The sequence below is a fragment of the Pelodiscus sinensis genome, chromosome 21, assembly GCF_052426305.1.
Source record: "Pelodiscus sinensis isolate ZL-2025 chromosome 21, ASM5242630v1, whole genome shotgun sequence".
NCBI classification, from domain to species: domain Eukaryota; kingdom Metazoa; phylum Chordata; order Testudines; family Trionychidae; genus Pelodiscus; species Pelodiscus sinensis.
The window spans coordinates 15,713,543-15,729,841 of record NC_143072.1 but is presented as its reverse complement, the minus strand read 5'-3'; the positions used below and the strand labels follow the sequence as shown (position 1 = coordinate 15,729,841).

The 16,299-nt window shown below is 48.9% G+C and overlaps 1 protein-coding gene across 1 annotated transcript; it reads right to left on the bottom strand.

The window, feature by feature from the left end:
• Positions 1–12,863: 12,863 nt before the first annotated feature.
• On the bottom strand, positions 12,864–14,450 carry LOC149521916 (uncharacterized). The gene is made up of 2 exons (XM_089772216.1): positions 13,698–14,450; positions 12,864–13,502 (listed from the first exon to the last, which is right to left on the bottom strand). The coding sequence occupies exons 1-2, from the start codon at positions 14,245–14,247 to the stop codon at positions 13,030–13,032; spliced, it is 1,023 nt and encodes a 340-aa protein (XP_089628342.1). The 5' UTR covers positions 14,248–14,450; the 3' UTR covers positions 12,864–13,029.
• Positions 14,451–16,299: the final 1,849 nt, after the last annotated feature.

Below are 16,299 nucleotides of genomic sequence, written 5' to 3'. Positions count from 1 at the left end.
CAGAATCAGCACCACTCTACCCAAAGATGCCGCCAAATGCTCAAATGTGACAACGTTAGGGTCCCTGTGTACCGGTGGAGCAATGAAAAAATTGCTTAGCAGGGGGCCAGAGTCTGATCCATTGTGTAAATGGAAAACATTAACACAGTTGAAAAACAGCCTGGAACACATCCATCTGGGTTACTGCACATTAGACTTTTAACAAGATGAATCTCATTCAGCATTGCCCTTTTCATTTCTCACCTTTCTAATTCTGGCAAACTACTCTCATCACAAGGGTATCAGTGCACTGGTACTGACAATAGGCTGAATTACTCTAGTGCACACTGCAGACGTGGGGCATGGGTGGGTAGACAAATCCTCTAAGCAGAAAGCCACTGGAACAGACCGTTATGACACAGCACTTATTTGTGGATAATATCTATTGCTGGACTCCCTCAAGATGGTATGAAGGCAGAGGAAGCTGGTAAAAGGCCACAGTTCAGACAATGAGTCACATAGGCTGTGTCTACACTACAAAGAAAAGTCGGAAAAAGATCACAATTCGTGTATCTTTTTCCACTTTTCTTTCAGAAGAGGCTTATCCAAGATTTGGCGTGTCTACACGGCACCAAATTTTGGAAAAACCTCCTCTTTCGGCACATCCCTTCTTCCTTGTACAATGAGGTTTACAGGATGGCAAAAGAACGTGTCCGCTTTTCCAAAAAATTTTTTTTCAGAAAAGCAGACGCATTCCTGGGACGTGGCGTAGCTTTTCCAGGGTACAAGAGCTGCAATGTAGATGTAGCCATGCAGAGTTAAGAAGAAATTAACTCTTTCGGACACATGTGCAAAACAAGTCCTTCTATTTTAGCCTGTTTTTAACCCACAAATGGAATTATATGCCTATGGAAGCACTGAGAGAATCAACTCTGCTAGGACACAAGGAAGAAAACAGACATGGTCTTGGACCCCTATTGAATCTCAGGGTGTGTCTAGACTACATGGCTCCATGTTTATTTTAATGAAGTGGGGATTATTTTAATCCCCGCTTCTTTGACTATGCCGAATAAACTAATTTACATGGCTCCGTCAACGGAGCCGTGTAGTCTAGACATACCCTCAGGTATTAGATCATTATTATGGAGACTCTAACTCATACAAACATTGTTTGTAATAATGGATCATATACCTGGACCATGTAGTTCAACAGCCTGTCTCCAACAATGGCCAGTCCTTAAGTGTGTAAGCCAAGACACTTCTGGATCACTACTGCAACAAAATCTGCACAAAATAGGCCCTGTGAACAATGTTCCTTCTAATATTTACTACCCATGTGCGGAATAAATTTTATGTGCACCCAGACATGTGAGAAGATGCACCACCAATAGAAAAAAACCTAGTCATGGGCGTTGTGCTAATCAGTGGAGGGGCATCTGAATCTCTCTTGAGCAGCGGCACAATCATGTAGCTTACAGGGAACACTGGGTGTCAGGCATCCTATGAAAGCAAATAACAGTCTGGTTATTTCTATCATTGCAAAATACAGGTGTTAATGTTATAGGTGAAACGGCGAATTCCCTCAATAAGATGTTATTAGAACATGTGTAAGACACGACTGCCTAACCTGGGCAAAGGTCATAAACAGACCAGTCCTGGATAAAGGAATGTGGGTTTAGCTCAGCTTATCTATTAGCAGTTAACAAAGCTAATGAGCTAAACCAGCGGAGGATTTCTTGCTCCTGAACTGAAGAGACCAAATTAGCATCACTCCTACTCTACAAGGAGACTGAAACCACAGGAGGCCTTTCTGACATGCACAGGGAATCCCTTTGGAGGAATAAGGAACAGAGAGACACTCCATCTTCATCCTTAGCTTTACGGAGATAAAGAAACCAAGTGATTTGATCTTTAGGATGAATCTTGGTCAAGCTGGCCAATAAAAAGTTGGAAGGAAGACTGCACGTGAGATAAACCATCTTGACCAATGACTCAGTCTTACTAGGTGAACTTTAACCTTTACAATGTGTGTTTTCATTTTCATGTGCTTGTAACTATCTCTACCTTCATCACTTTTACTTACGATCCATGCTAGTCCAGGTTCCTTTGTCAATAAAACTTATTTTAACTCTAACTATAAAACAGTGCCATGCTGTGTTTGAAGGGAAGAGTGTTTTACCCCTATTAAATAAATATCCTTGAATGTACTGACTCTTTAAGAGTGCGTCTACACAGCACAGTTATTTCGAAATAACTGGCTTTATTTTGAAATTACAAAGTGAGCGTCTACACAGCAATTCCGTTATTTTAAATAAATTCAAAATAACGGACGGCTTATTCCGACTTCTGTAAACCTCATTCTGTGAGGAATAACTCCTCTTCTGAAATAGCTATTTTGAAATAGCGGTAGTGTGGACACTCCACTGATGCTTTTCCAAAATAGCTCCTCACCAGAACCATTCTAAGTAATTACTCCCCAGTGCTTGCTGGGGCTCTAAATCGAGATAGCACATCCACATTAGGGAAGCCTGCCTCAGACTAATTTTGAGGCTTCCCTGTAGTGTACACGTTCTATTTTGAAAGAAGCTATTTCAGAATATATCTTCCAGAATAGCTTATTCTGAAATAAGCTTGCTGTGTAGATGTACCCTAAGAAAGGAGCAAACTTGACAGCGCTTTTTCGAGAGAAAAAATGAGGTAATTTTGAGATAAAACCCTTCCCTTGAAATAACCCTTACCCTTCATTTTTTGAGCAGCAGAGTCAAGGCAGGCCCATTCCCACCCTGACCCTCCACTGCTCCCGAAAGCACCTGGCATGCATAGCAGTGGCTCCATGCACCACCCCTCGTCCACAACAGGTCCCGATCCCACAGTCTTCACTGCCCACCATTCTCCATTACTGAGGAGTAAGGGTTATTTTGAGGGAAAGGTTTTATCTTGAAATAACCCCATTTTTTTCTCTCGAAATAGTGCTATTTCGCAATAGCGCCATAATGCAATTGTGCAAATGAAGTGTGGGATATTTAAATTCCTGCTTCATTTGCAATTTTGGGTGTGTGCATTTTCATTCATTCATTCGAGAGAGAGGAATGAAGTGCAGACATACCCTTGTTGAGAAACATATCGGTGTGTAGCTACTACCTTAGCTTTGTTGGAGACTGGTAACTCAACCCAGGGGTGTGAGATACTCAAGCCAGGTCTACATAAGATACTTTTACAGGTATAACAATGTGGGAAAGGGCTGTAGTTTTTCATATTTTTATACTGTCAAAATGCTCTATTGTAAGCATGATTAGAATGGCACAGCAGCGCCAGGGAACTGTGACAAGCTGATGAAGCTGCAGCTACACTAGCCAGCTTTACTAGTATAACTATACTGGCAAACATTATCTAATAGAGGCTAAGCCTTGATGTGTGTGTAACTCAGAAAACTGGACCCTGGAAGCTGGTTTGTTATCAGAAATCAAAGTTTTCATTGTCCAGTTTTGCAGTGTAGACGTGTTTGAATTTTTATCAGCTAGGTGATTGCTTAAGGGCTCTTTGTTTTAGTAGGCAATGGCATAACTACATCTGAAGTCAGCAAAGTTCAAACAGGAAATAAGATGCCCATTTTTAATGCTGAGAGTAATTAACCATTGGAGCAGATTACTGAAGAGTTGAAATGAATTCTCTGTCCTTTGTAGCCTTTCGGTCTAAGGTAGATGACTTTCTATATGAGAAACTGAAGTTCAACCACACTCGGAGGGGCTAAATGCAGGAATTACTGGCTGGAAATTTAGGACCTCTGTGATACAAGTCAGTCCAGATGATCATAATGGTCCCTTCTGCCCTTAAAAATTATAAATCTATTCAATCTTCTCTGAAGTAATAACCAATAATATTTAGTATCACAGATTCTGACACAGCTTCTAATGCTGAATAGTACCTTTCTCTACAAACAGTCACCCAGATTAAAATGAATGAAGGGGGTGGAAAATCAGGCTGGAGGGACAACACCCCAAAAGATGGAAGAAGTTAGAAGGATAAAGGTAAAAAGGACAATAGGGCAGTGGGGTGTTTTTTGTTTTTTTGTCTTTTTTTGTCTTGCATTAAAGAGGCATCTAATTTCCTTGCTATTTTCCTATGAAATTCTCTCTCATTATCACTGGCTGAAGGTCATGTCTAACCAAATAAGAGTGCTGAGAACTGAGGTAATGATTTTCAATATCTGTCACATTACAAGAATGAAAAGCTCTGCTCTGTTTCATTAGGGCTTCAGGTGACTTGTCACGAGAATACTTAGCTTCCATTAAAACTAACTCAAAAATACAATGAGATCAGATTCTCAAATCACAAAAGAAAACCAATTCTGACAGGCTCTGGCACACTGGATTATTCTGTACAGTTCTTTTAAACCCAGCTGGCAGCTACTGGACACATTCTCATCCCAGAGATTTTTGCTGGGTCCGTCTCAATATTTACCATATAAAACTTGGATACAACATGCTATGTTTTTCCTTGAGAATGATGGCCTTTCTTAGGTAGTGAATGCGAACCATTGCTGCCTAGAGATCTCATGTACATGGGAAATTAGACAACATATTACTCTGGTCTGTAATGTGCCCTTGTAGTCAAGAAGGCTAATAGCATATTAAGGTGCATTAGGAGGAGCATTGCCAGCAGATCCAGAGACGTGATTATTCTCCTTTATTCTGCACTGGTGAGGCCACATCTGGAATATTGTGTCCAGTTCTGAGCCCCTCACTATAGAAAGGATGTGGATGCACTGGAGAGGGTCCAGCAGAGGGCGACCAAAATGATTAGGGGGCTGGAGCACATGACCTATGAGGAGAGACTGAGGGATTTGGGTTTGTTTAGTCTGCAGAAGCGAAGAGTGAGGGGGGATTTGATAGCAGCCTTCAACTTCCTGAAGGGAGGTTCCAAAGAAGATGGAGAGAGGCTGTTCTTAGTAGTGATGGATGGCAGAACAAGGAGCAATGGTCTCAAGTTACAGTGGGAGAGGTCTAGGTTGCATATTAGGAAAAACTATTTCACTGGGAGGGTGGTGGAGCACTGGAATGGGTTACCTAGGGAGGTGGTGGAATCTCTATCCCTAGAGGTTTTTGAGACTCGGCTTGACAAAGCCCTGGCTGAGATGATTTAGTTGGGATTGGTCCTGCCTTAGGCAGGGGACTGGACTTGATGACCTCCTGAGGTCTCTTCCAGCTCTATGATTCTATGATTGTACGACAGAGCCAGATTCTGATACCCTTACATCACCTTACTTCACTGGCTTCAGTGGGATCTTTTTAGGGGTAAGGTAGTTCTCATTAAAAGTACTATCACCTACCTCATAGCAACAAGAGCTAGGATTGTTGTAAGGAATAAATAAAATGATTTGGAATATAGACTAGGTACCCTGCCCCTGAATCCGAGTGGTGGTATGTTAGAAATATGTAGACAGATACATTCATAGACACTATAGATATTTTAGTTTTTTTTTAAAAAATCCATATCAGCCCTGAAGCCCCTTAGACTCATTACAACAAGCAACACTGCATATAAAATCCTAAAAACCAATAATACAATCTACCCTCTCTATATATTAGAATTAAAACCGGCTCCTCAACAACCACAGTCATCCATTAATGATCCCACCCTACTTCTTTTCTCTATGCCCACAAGAAACAGTGGTCAGCAGATAAAACCAAATCTGCCACAACAAATTCAAAGTGAACCATGAATAATGTGGCTAACTCTCTCCCGTGTACCATTATATTTTGCACATCTTCCTTAAAACTGATATCTGTCTGAAAGTGATGATTCCCCTTTATTCGGCACTGGTGAGGGCACATCTGGAGTACTGCGTCCAATTCTGGGCCCCACATTACAGGAAAGATGTGGACACATTGGAGAAAGTCCAGCGGAGGGCAAACAAAATGATTCTGAAGCTGGAGCACATGACCTATGTGGAGAGGCTGAGGGCGTTGCGCTTGTTTTGTCTATGGCAGAGAAGAGTGAAGGGGGGAATCGATAGCAGCCTTCAACTACCTAAAGGGTAGGTTCCAAAGAGGATGGAGAGAGGCTGATCTCAGTAGTGACATATAGCAGAACAAGGAGCAATGGTCTCAAGTTACAGTGGGGGATATTAGGGAAAACTATTTCACTAGGAAGGAGGTGAAGCACTGGAATGCGTTACCTAGGGAGGTGATAGAATCTCCATACCTAGATGTTTTTAAGTCTTGGCTTGACAAAGCCCTGGCTGGGATGATTTGGTTAGGATTGGTCCTGCTTTGGGCAGGAGGCTGGACTCGATGACCTCCTGAGGTCTCTTCCAGCCCTAGGATTCTAAGTACTAGAATACTAAAGTGGATTTTGCTAGTCTCGCTGGTCACAGATATCACACAAATGCCTGGTTTTGTGTGATTCTCAACCTAGGTCTGAAGACCCAAGAGGTATGGATATGATCTAAAGAAACATCCTCCTTTCGGAGGTGGGAGAAGTTCTATTCTACAGCAGACATTTTGGTAACTGGCCCATCACTAGTTCCTGCCATTTTGAAATCACGAAAGAAATGTTTTCTACTGCCTTTCCCCCTTACACTTGACATATTCTGCACTGAATTGGAGAGTTTTGTTGAATTTCATCCGAAAGGGAGACGTACATACCACAGGTAAGAGCTAGCAAACAGTCAGGGGGAAGCTCGCTATCAAAACAAAACCAAACAGTGGGGGTTTGAGTCGGGGCAGGGAGGGGGCGCAAACTTTGTACAGTAACATTGGAACACCTGCTGCTCATTTTTGACTTTGTCCCCTGACAGGCAGCAGCTCTGTAGTGCCTCATGAGCCAGTTTCCTGATGGATGATCCCCCAGCAGGCTGTCAGATGGAAATCATTAAGACACCCCCTCACACTAAGCAGACTATGGCAATGCAAATGGCTTTTACCAAGCCACCTGTGGTTCCTGCAGAGGTGACGGCGGCTTGCAGCGGGGTCTGAGAAAAGCCGTGTCACCTGGATGGGGGGGTTGGTCACTGGAATGGGGAGAATTTTGCTTTGTAGCTAGACTAGAAGATTTAACCAGCATTTCTCAGACTCTTAACTCAATTAATTTTTCAGGTTTTGAACAATACAGTGAAAATGTCCTTTCTTCTTTCGAATCATTGCTCTAGGGTGGGGCTAGGGATGAGGGGTTCAGTATGCAGGCTGCCCCAGGGAGAGAGGTCAACCCCAGCTTCTCTCTAGAGCAGCTTGGGACCAGGAGAGAAATGCCTTTTCATGCTGCTGCAGCAGGCACAGCCAGGGGAGGGGTGCCTATACCCCATCTGGAGCAGGTGTTATCTGCTTAAATGAAGCACACAAGATCTTTTGTAGGGGAAAAGGCAATATGCCACATTTATTGAGAATACAACAGTTGCATATGCTTTTCAATCACACACACACACAAAACATCATGCACGCACAATCCCGCCAGATGATGTCACAGTTACCAGTCCAGATTTTGTATCAATCTAGTGGCCAGCTAGATTGAATACAGGGGGAAGTAGGGCCTTTGTCTGTTGATCGATCCGATGCTCCTCTGCATTTGGCGTTGGCAAGATGAACCCAAAGATCCATAGCAAAGCGCCCTGCTTTTATAATCCTTTTCTTTGTTGAAATTCATGGATTGTGCTGTGTTGGCTTCATGACCGAAACGTTATCTTTTTTATGTCAGTGTTCCCAAAACATTCTCCAAAGCTCATCCTGTAATCAGTCATCTTTCGGGGGCAGTCTGTTTGCTTCACGGTTCATCAATCTCCCAATATCCAATCATCCTATGAATCGGGGTATGCATCGATGGTTATAGATGGCTTCTTTGCAGCCAGGTTGTCTCCTCTTCACCCAGGCTTGCGACCCCTCCTTCTCTGGCCATTTGGTTCTGAGAAATAACCTTGCACCTTATCTTGACACATTTATACCCCTTTCACACACAGAAGTAATGTTACAAAGGCTCTCAAGGCTATGCGGCACATTATGGGTATGTCTAGACTACATGCCTCTGGTGACAGAGGCATGTAGATTAGGCTACCCGGCCTAGGAAAACGAAGCGGCGATTGAAATAATCGCCGCTTCATTTAAATTTAAATGGCTGCCACGCTGAGCTGATCAGCTGTTTGGCAGCACTTTGCGGTAGTCTGGATGTTCCGCGGTCGACATCAAAGGCATTTGTCGACCTCCCCAGTATGCCTCGTGGAGTAACGGTAGTTCGAATTAGGATCTTTAATTCGAACTACCTACTCCATGCTGCGTGTAGCCACGGGCACGGAGTTCAGACTAGGGAATTTAAAAATGGCGGCGCCTGGGAACATGCAAATGAAGCCCGGGATATTTAAATCCTGGGATTCAGTTGCAACTCTGCTTGCCCTAATTACCCTACCTAGCTCGAACTAATGAGCTAGTGTAGACGTACCCTACAATATTAAATAAGATTATATATAGTACCTTACATTACTACATTACTAAACCTAAGATAAGAAATATAAAAAGAATAAAACTTTCAATCCTAACACAGGTCCAGGTTGATTTGCCCCCTGTGCTTCCCAGTGAGAGTGAGGAATGGAGCTCCCTGAAGAAGGCGAAAAGCCGGCAACTTCTCTGTATAAATCAGGAGCGGGGGCTTCAGCCTCTCCCACCTCTCTAAAGGGCACTTAGGGGTTGGGAGGCTCATGACTGGGACAGTCCTGGACGGGGGTGAGAGAAGCACCCTAGCCAGCTCCTTTCACCAGCCTGGTGATTGTCTTTTTTTTTTGTATAGTTTGATAAGAAGCAATCCTATTCCAGGCACATCCCATTGTCCTGGCACATGCAAACTCTTATGTTGCTGAAAGGTATGATAAGAGGAACCTGTATACCGAATTTGGTGGTCCTACCTCCTACCATTTAGAAGGAGTTCTTGAACAGACAGACACACAGACAGGGGGACTGACAAACTGGAGTAAGTATAAGAACATTAACGTCTCTGAGACCTTCACCCCAACTCTCTGACTTTATCACCATTCCCACGCTTTGTACTCCATGGAGGAGGCAAGAGGTAGGTGAATTCCTCCATGCAGAGTCAGCTGATAACTGCTGGACTATGTTAGTAGCCATCTATTCCTTTTTTACTGCGGTGCGAAGGACAGATCCTAGTGCAGAGCAGCGCTCCTCAACAGATTGAGAGGTTGGATTGGTTCAAACAATTAAGCGGGGTAGTGTGGTCCAGCAGATAGGGCTTTAGGTCAGACGATGTGTGTTCTGTTCACAGAACTGTACTGCTACTGACAAGTTGTTTGAACTTCTGTGAGTCAGTTTCCACTCCCACTGTGTTTTGTCTATTTCTATTGTAAGCTCTTTGGGGCAGGGACTCTTTCTTATGTGATACATGGTTGGGGCCATGAGGCACTGGTGATAAATAAAGATAATTGAATCATAGAAGCTATGGGCTGGAAGAGACCTCAGGCGGTCATAGAGTTCAACCCCTTGCCCAAGGCAGGAACAACCTCAACTAAATCATCCCAGCTAGGGCTTTGTCAAGCCAGGACATAAAAACCTCTAGAGATAGAGATTCCACCACCTCCCTAGTGAACCCATTCCGGTGCTCAACTACCCTCCTAGTGAAATAGGTTTTCCTAGTATTCAACCTAGACCTCCCTCACTGTAACATGAGACCATTGCTGCTCGTTCTGTCATCTATCGCCACTGAGAACAGCCTCTCTCCATCCTCTTTGGAACGTCCCTTCAGGAAGTTGAAGGCTGCTATCAAATCCCCCCTCACTCTTCTCTTCTGCAGACTAAACAAGCCCAAATCCCTCAGCCTCTCCTCGTAGGTCATGTGCTCCAGCCCCCTAATCATTTTGGTTGCCCTCTGCTAGACTCCCTCCAATGCGTCTACATCCTTTCTATACTGGGGGAGAGGGGAGGGCAGAACTGGATGCAATACTCCAGATGTGGCCTCACCGGTGCAGAATAAAAGGGAATAATCACTTTTCTAGACCTGCTGGAAATGCTCCTCCTAATGTGCCCTAATATGGGATTAACCTTCTTGTAAGCAGAGAAACAAACAGGGCTGCTTTTCTGAACCTTATTTGAACCTGGGAAATTCTGGCAAGATCTCTCGCAATCCAATTGCCAGTCACAGTGGGAAATTCCATGAAGCAGCCAGCATTTGCACAGTTTATTGGTATTTCCAGTTTGCTTCTCTTGGGAAACTGGAAATGTGAAACCTCTGCCCCAGCCCCATCACCATATCCAGAAATGTATAAAACCTTCAGTCTATAATTGGCAAAGGCCCATGGGGATGGGGGATATAAACAATATTTATCTGTATTCCTCTAGTTATGTCACAGACTTGCTGAGCCAGTGGGCACCACTCAAAGTGAGCTCACCTTCATTTTACCATAGCAAGTTGATTTTAACATTGAAAATGGCAGCCCTTCCATGGCTTAATTAAAAAGGTGCAGTTAGAATTTGGTCGCAGTCCAAGCTCTTGGGATATGGCAGGGGAAATCCTTCCAAGCTTTACCTAGAACCAACCTTGGAAGAAGTAGCCAGCCTTTTTAAATTGCCTATTTGGCCCTGATAAGCTACTGTCTGCTCTGAAGGACCAGATCTCATTGGTTCTGCCAGGAGCTGCTTCTAAGCCTTTCTAAGCAGTTCCTGGGTGTCTGAACCAATGTTCCCTCTAATTGTTCCCATCCATGTGCAGAATATAGAAAATCTGCCATAAAATGGCACAGAAGCCCAGTATCATTACTGTAGTGCTAAAAATACTGTCAGTCTATTTTTAATGTTACTAAATAGATTATGTTTTTCTTTAGGTGGGTGAATAATTCCATTTGGCACATTTCCACTTAAAGAGCATGACTATTTAAAGCACCAGAAACTGAATCTGACTGGCCTAGCAAATCCAAGCGAGACTGGCTCAAAAGTCATAGGGTACGTCTACACTACAGCGCTAGTTCGAACTAACTTAGTTCGAATTAGTTAATTCGAACTAAGCTAGTTCGAACTAGCGCATCTAGAACTAAAAACTAGTTCGAACTAGCGTTTTGCTAGTTCGAACTAGCGCGTCCACACTGATTGGACGCAGGGGGGCATTTAAGGGCAGCTGAAACCGGTTCTGGCAGGGCATCAGGTCAGCAGTTGCTTTGTGTGGCTGCTGTCTGAGGCTATCTGAGGCTCGTGCTTAAAGGGACCCCCCCTGGACAGCCGGTTCTCAGCTTTTCCTGCTTGCTTGCCAGCCTCGCAGAGGGACAGCAAAGCGTCGGTCTCTGTGCCCGTCTGTGTCGGTGCTTCCCTTCGGGGGGGACCGCCGCAGGTGGCAACATGGAGCCACGGCTCGCCCTGCACCTTCTGGTGCACGTTCTGGACTTGCTGCTGCAAGCCTGCCACCAATGGCTCGAGGCTGCCTGGCACCACCTGGGGAACGTCAGCCCCCTGCCTCTCCGCCTGGCCGCCCTGGGGGCCGTGGAGGAGCCGCGGCGGCGCCCCGGCACCGGCGTGCCCCGCCGCATCTGGCGTCTGGACACCAGCAGCGACTGGTGGGACCGCATCGTCCTGGAGCGCTGGGACGACCGACAGTGGACCCAGAACTTTAGGATGAGGAGGGACACCTTCCTGGAGCTCTGCGAGTGGCTCGCCCCTGCCCTGCAAAGAAGGGACACTCGCATGAGGCCCGCCATCCCCCTCCAGAAGCGGGTGGCCATCGCCCTCTGGAAGCTCTCCACGCCGGACAGCTACCGATCCGTCGGGAACCAGTTCGGCGTGGGGAGATCCACTGTCGGAGCGGTGCTCATGCAGGTACGGCGCTCGTCGGCCACCGAGCCGGGGGGGAGGGGGGCTGCGAGGAGGGGATGGGCCGCCCCAGGGACAAAGGGGGGGGCGGGAGGAGGCGAAGGCGCCCCGCACCGGAGGGGTCGGGCTGTCCCGGCCGTACTACACGCCGCCAGGGGGGTTGCTTCCGGGAGTGGGGCGCGGGGCACTGCCAGGGCACGCACGCTCCCAGCCACCCGGGCGCCCCACTGATTGACGCTTTGCTGTGTCTCTCTCCGCAGGTGGTCAAGGCCATCAACCGGGTGCTGCTCCGCAGGGTGGTCCGCCTCGCCGACCCGGATGCCGTCATCCGGGGATTCGGCGCCCTCGGCTTCCCCAACTGCGGGGGGGCCATCGACGGGACGCACATCCCCATCCGCGCCCCGGAACACCAGGCGTCCCGGTACGTGAACCGCAAGGGGTACTTCTCCGTCATCCTGCAGGCCGTGTGTGACCACCGGGGACAGTTGACGGACATAAATGTGGGCTGGTCCGGCAAAGCACACGACGCCCGGGTGTACCGGAACTCCTCCGTGTGCCAGCGGCTGCAGGACGGGACCTTCTTCCCCGACCGCCACATCAGGGTCGGGGACGTGGACATGCCCGTCTGCCTGGTGGGGGATGCCGCCTACCCACTGCAGCCCTGGCTCATGAAGCCCTACACGGGACACCTCAATCCCTCCCGCCAGGCCTTCAATAACAGGCTGAGCAGGGCCCGCATCGTGGTGGAGGGGGCCTTCGGGCGACTGAAAGCCCGCTTTCGATGCCTCCTCACCCGTCTGGACCTGGCCGAGCACAACATCCCTCCCGTGGTGGCGGCATGTTGTGTGCTCCACAATTTGTGTGAGCGGAAGGGGGAGGCTTTCTTGCCAGCCTGGATGGCTGAGGCTGACCGCATGGCTGGACACTACGGTCAGCCCCGCACCGCCGCCGTCCGGGAAGCCCAGCGGGGGGCCATCCGGATCCGGGAAGCCCTGCGGGAGAGCTTCCAGGTGGAGGAGGAGGAGGACTGACCTCTCCCTGCATGCCCCACCGGGGCCTTCTTCCACCCTACCCCCCCCTTCCCCTTTCCCCTCCCTACCTACTGTCAAATAAAGACACCTGTTTTTCCAACAAAAACGTCTGTTTATTTCACAGAACTGGGGTGGGGGAGGGAGGAATGAAGGTGGGAGAAGGGAGGGGGAAACCTGGGACGAGGGAGCTGGAAGGGGAGGGGAGGGAAGGGAGGAAGGGAAAGGAAAGCTCAGGGGTGGGAGTCTGGGTGCCTCTCCCGTCTCGCCACACTGCGGGTCCGGGGGCGTCGGTGGGGAATGGTTGTGGAGGGGGGGGCAGAGAGGACAGGGGGTGTGGAGGAAGCAGGAGCGGAAGCAGGAGGAGCAGGAGGAGCAGGGGGAGCAAGAGGGGGAGCAAGAGGGGGAGCAGGGGGAGCAAGAGGGGGAGCAAGAGGGGGAGCAGGGGGAGGAGGAAATGGAAAGCGGTCTAGCAGGCTCTGGAGGTGGCCTCGCAGGGCACGGCCCTGCTCCTCCAGGGCCTCCAGACTCCTCTGGCGCAGCCTGAGGTCCTCCTGGACCCAGTGGTCCTGGAGACGGAGCTGTCGGTCCAGGAACCGGAGATGCCGCCTCTGGTAGTCCTCCTGGTTCCTGGCTGTCCTGCTTGCCCGGGCGCGGGCGGCTGCTGCAGGCGGGGTGGTGCGCCCTGCAGTCCCCGGTGCTGCAGCTGTGGTGCAAGAAGACCAGCGGTCAATTACCCCAGGGGCCCAGGTGTGTGAAACCCAGCTCCCCTCTGCAAGGCCAGGGCCCCTGCAGGATCCCCAGCTGCTGCTCCGTAGTGGGCAAGGCCCAGGCGCACGGTCCCGGGGCTCCCTCTCGCCCCAGCCCCCCGTACACATAAGGGGAACACGAGGGTACTCACAGGTGGATGCCTCCCCGGCCTCTGATGATGCAGGCGAGCGGCTCTGTGGGGTGCCTCGGGGGTCCCGGGTCCTGGGAAGGCTGGCAGCAGGCTCCTGGCTCTCAGAGCCCTCTTCCTCCTCCTCGGTGTCCAGGAGCGGTCCCTCTGCCCCGGGGTCAATCACGTCCCGGGGGGCAGGGACGGCATGAGGCCCCAGGATGCGGTCCAGGGCATGGAAGTGGGGGCAGGCCTCCGGGTCAGCCCCTGGCAGGCAGGCCCGGGAGTAGGACTGCCGCAAGTCTTTAATCTTGCAGCGCACCTGCTCCCGGCTGCGCTGGTGGCCCCTGGCGGCCAGGCTGGCAGCCATGCGTCCATAGACGGCCGCGTTCCGGTGGCTAGTGCGGAGATCGTGGACATTTGAGGCTTCCCCCCAAACCTCGATGAGGTCCACGATCTCCGCACTTGACCAGGCGGGCGCCCGCCTTTTGCGCCCCCGGGCAGGCTCCCGGGAGCCGCCAGGCTGGTCGTGGGGAGCAGTGGAGGGCTGGGAGCCCTCGGATGGCTGGCTCATAGTGTGGCAGGTGCAGGCTGTGCAGGCACGGGTGCTTGCAGCCTTGCAACTGGCACAAAGTGAGTAGCCAGCCCGTGGCCCTTTAAGGGCTCCGGGGCCGGGAGGGGGGCAATAGAGTTTCCCTGGTGTTGGCCAGAGTGGCCACCAGGGAAACCTGGGAAGCCTTAGCCTCCCACTAGTTCGAACTAAAGGGCTACACAGCCCTTAGTTCAAACTAGCTAGTTCGAACTAGGCGTTAGTCCTCGTAAAATGAGGTTTACCTAGTTCGAACTAGCGCTCCGTTAGTTCGAATTAAGTTCGAACTAACGGAGCGCTAGTGTAGCGCATAGGAAAGTTAGTTCGAACTAACGTCCGTTAGTTCGAACTAACTTTCTAGTGTAGACATACCCATAAGGATTAAACGTGGCAAAAGAAGCAAAATGACAGGCAGTGAAAGTAGCTTAGTCCAGCTAATTGACAAATGTTTAGCTTGGGGGGACATCAGTGTGAAAACAGGTAAAGAGCCTCTGTATCACTGTTCAGTGTGTTCAAACATGCCTTTGAGTGAGGTTGAGTTAGAAAAATAATGATGGGTTAATCTCTAAGGCTGTGTCTAGACTGCAAGCCTCTTTCGAAAGAGGCGCTTTCGAAAGATACTTTCGAAAAGCCTCTTTCGAAAGAGAGCGTCTAGACTGCACGTTGAACTTTCAAAAAAGCAGCTTGCTTTTTCGAAAGAAAGCATCCAGTGAGTCTGGATGCTCTCTTTTGAAGAAGTCCTATTTACATTGAAGAACGCCTTCTTTCGATAGAGGAACTTTCGAAAGAAGGCGTTCTTCCTCGTGAAATGAGGTTTACCGCCATCGAAAGAAAAGCCGCGTTCTTTCGATTTAATTTCGAAAGAATGCAGCTTGAGTCTGGACGCAGGGGAAGTTTTTTCGGAAAAAGGCTACTTTTCCCGAAAAACCCCTGAGTCTGGACACAGCCTAAGGGTATGTCTACACTACAGCACTAATTCGAACTAACTTAATTCGAATTAGTTAATTCGAACTAAGCTAATTCGAACTAGTGCATCTAGACCTAAAAACTAGTTCGAATTAGCATTTTGCTAATTCGAACTAGCATGTCCACATTGAGTGGACCCTGAACCGAGGTTAAGGATGGCTGGGAGCAGTGCCGGTAGGGCATCAGATGAGGACTTAGAGCGTGGAGCTGCTGTCTCAGGCTAGCCGAGGGCTGTACTTAAAGAGACCCGACCGCCACCCCAGACAGACAGTTCTCAGGGGTTCCCCGCTTGCAAAGCAGTCCTGGCTTGGAGTGCCCTGAATGTCCACACTCGGCACATCACAGCACTCGGCTATCAGCTCGGCTGCACTTGCCGCAGGCTGCCATCCGGGGGTGGGGTCAATCAGGGGGCTGCAGGAGAGCTTCCACCCCGAGGAGCCCGCAGAGCCACCCCAGTCCTCCCCATTGGGGGCTCGTACCCCATTCCTCCCTCACCTCCTTCCACTTACCCCTCCCTAGCCCCCCCTTCCTGATGTACAAAGTAAAGGACACGTATGTTCAAAAATAGAAACTCTCTTTATTGAACAAAACTCGGGGAGACTGGGAAAAGGAGGTGGGAGAGGGGAAGAGAGAGGGTGGGAGAGGGGAGGGCAACTAAAATGATCAGGGGTTTGGAACAGGTCCCATATGAAGAGAGGCTAAAGAGACTGGGACTTTTCAGCTTAGAAAAGAGGAGACTGAGGGGGGATATGATTGAGGTCTATAAAAGCATGAGTGGTGTAGAGAGGGTGCATAAAGAAAAGTTCTTCATTAGTTCCCATAATAGAAGGACTAGAGGACACCAAATGAAATGAATGGGTAGCAGGCTTCAAACTAATAACAGAAAGTTCTTCTTCCCAAAGCAAATAGTCAACCTGTGGAACTCCTTGCTGCAGGAGGCTGTGAAGGCTACAACTAGAACAGAGTTTAAAGAGAAGTTAGATAAAGTCATGGAGGTTGGGTCCATGGAGTGCTATTAGCCACGGGGTAGAAATGGTGTCCCTGGCCTCTGTTTGTGGAAGGCTGGAGATG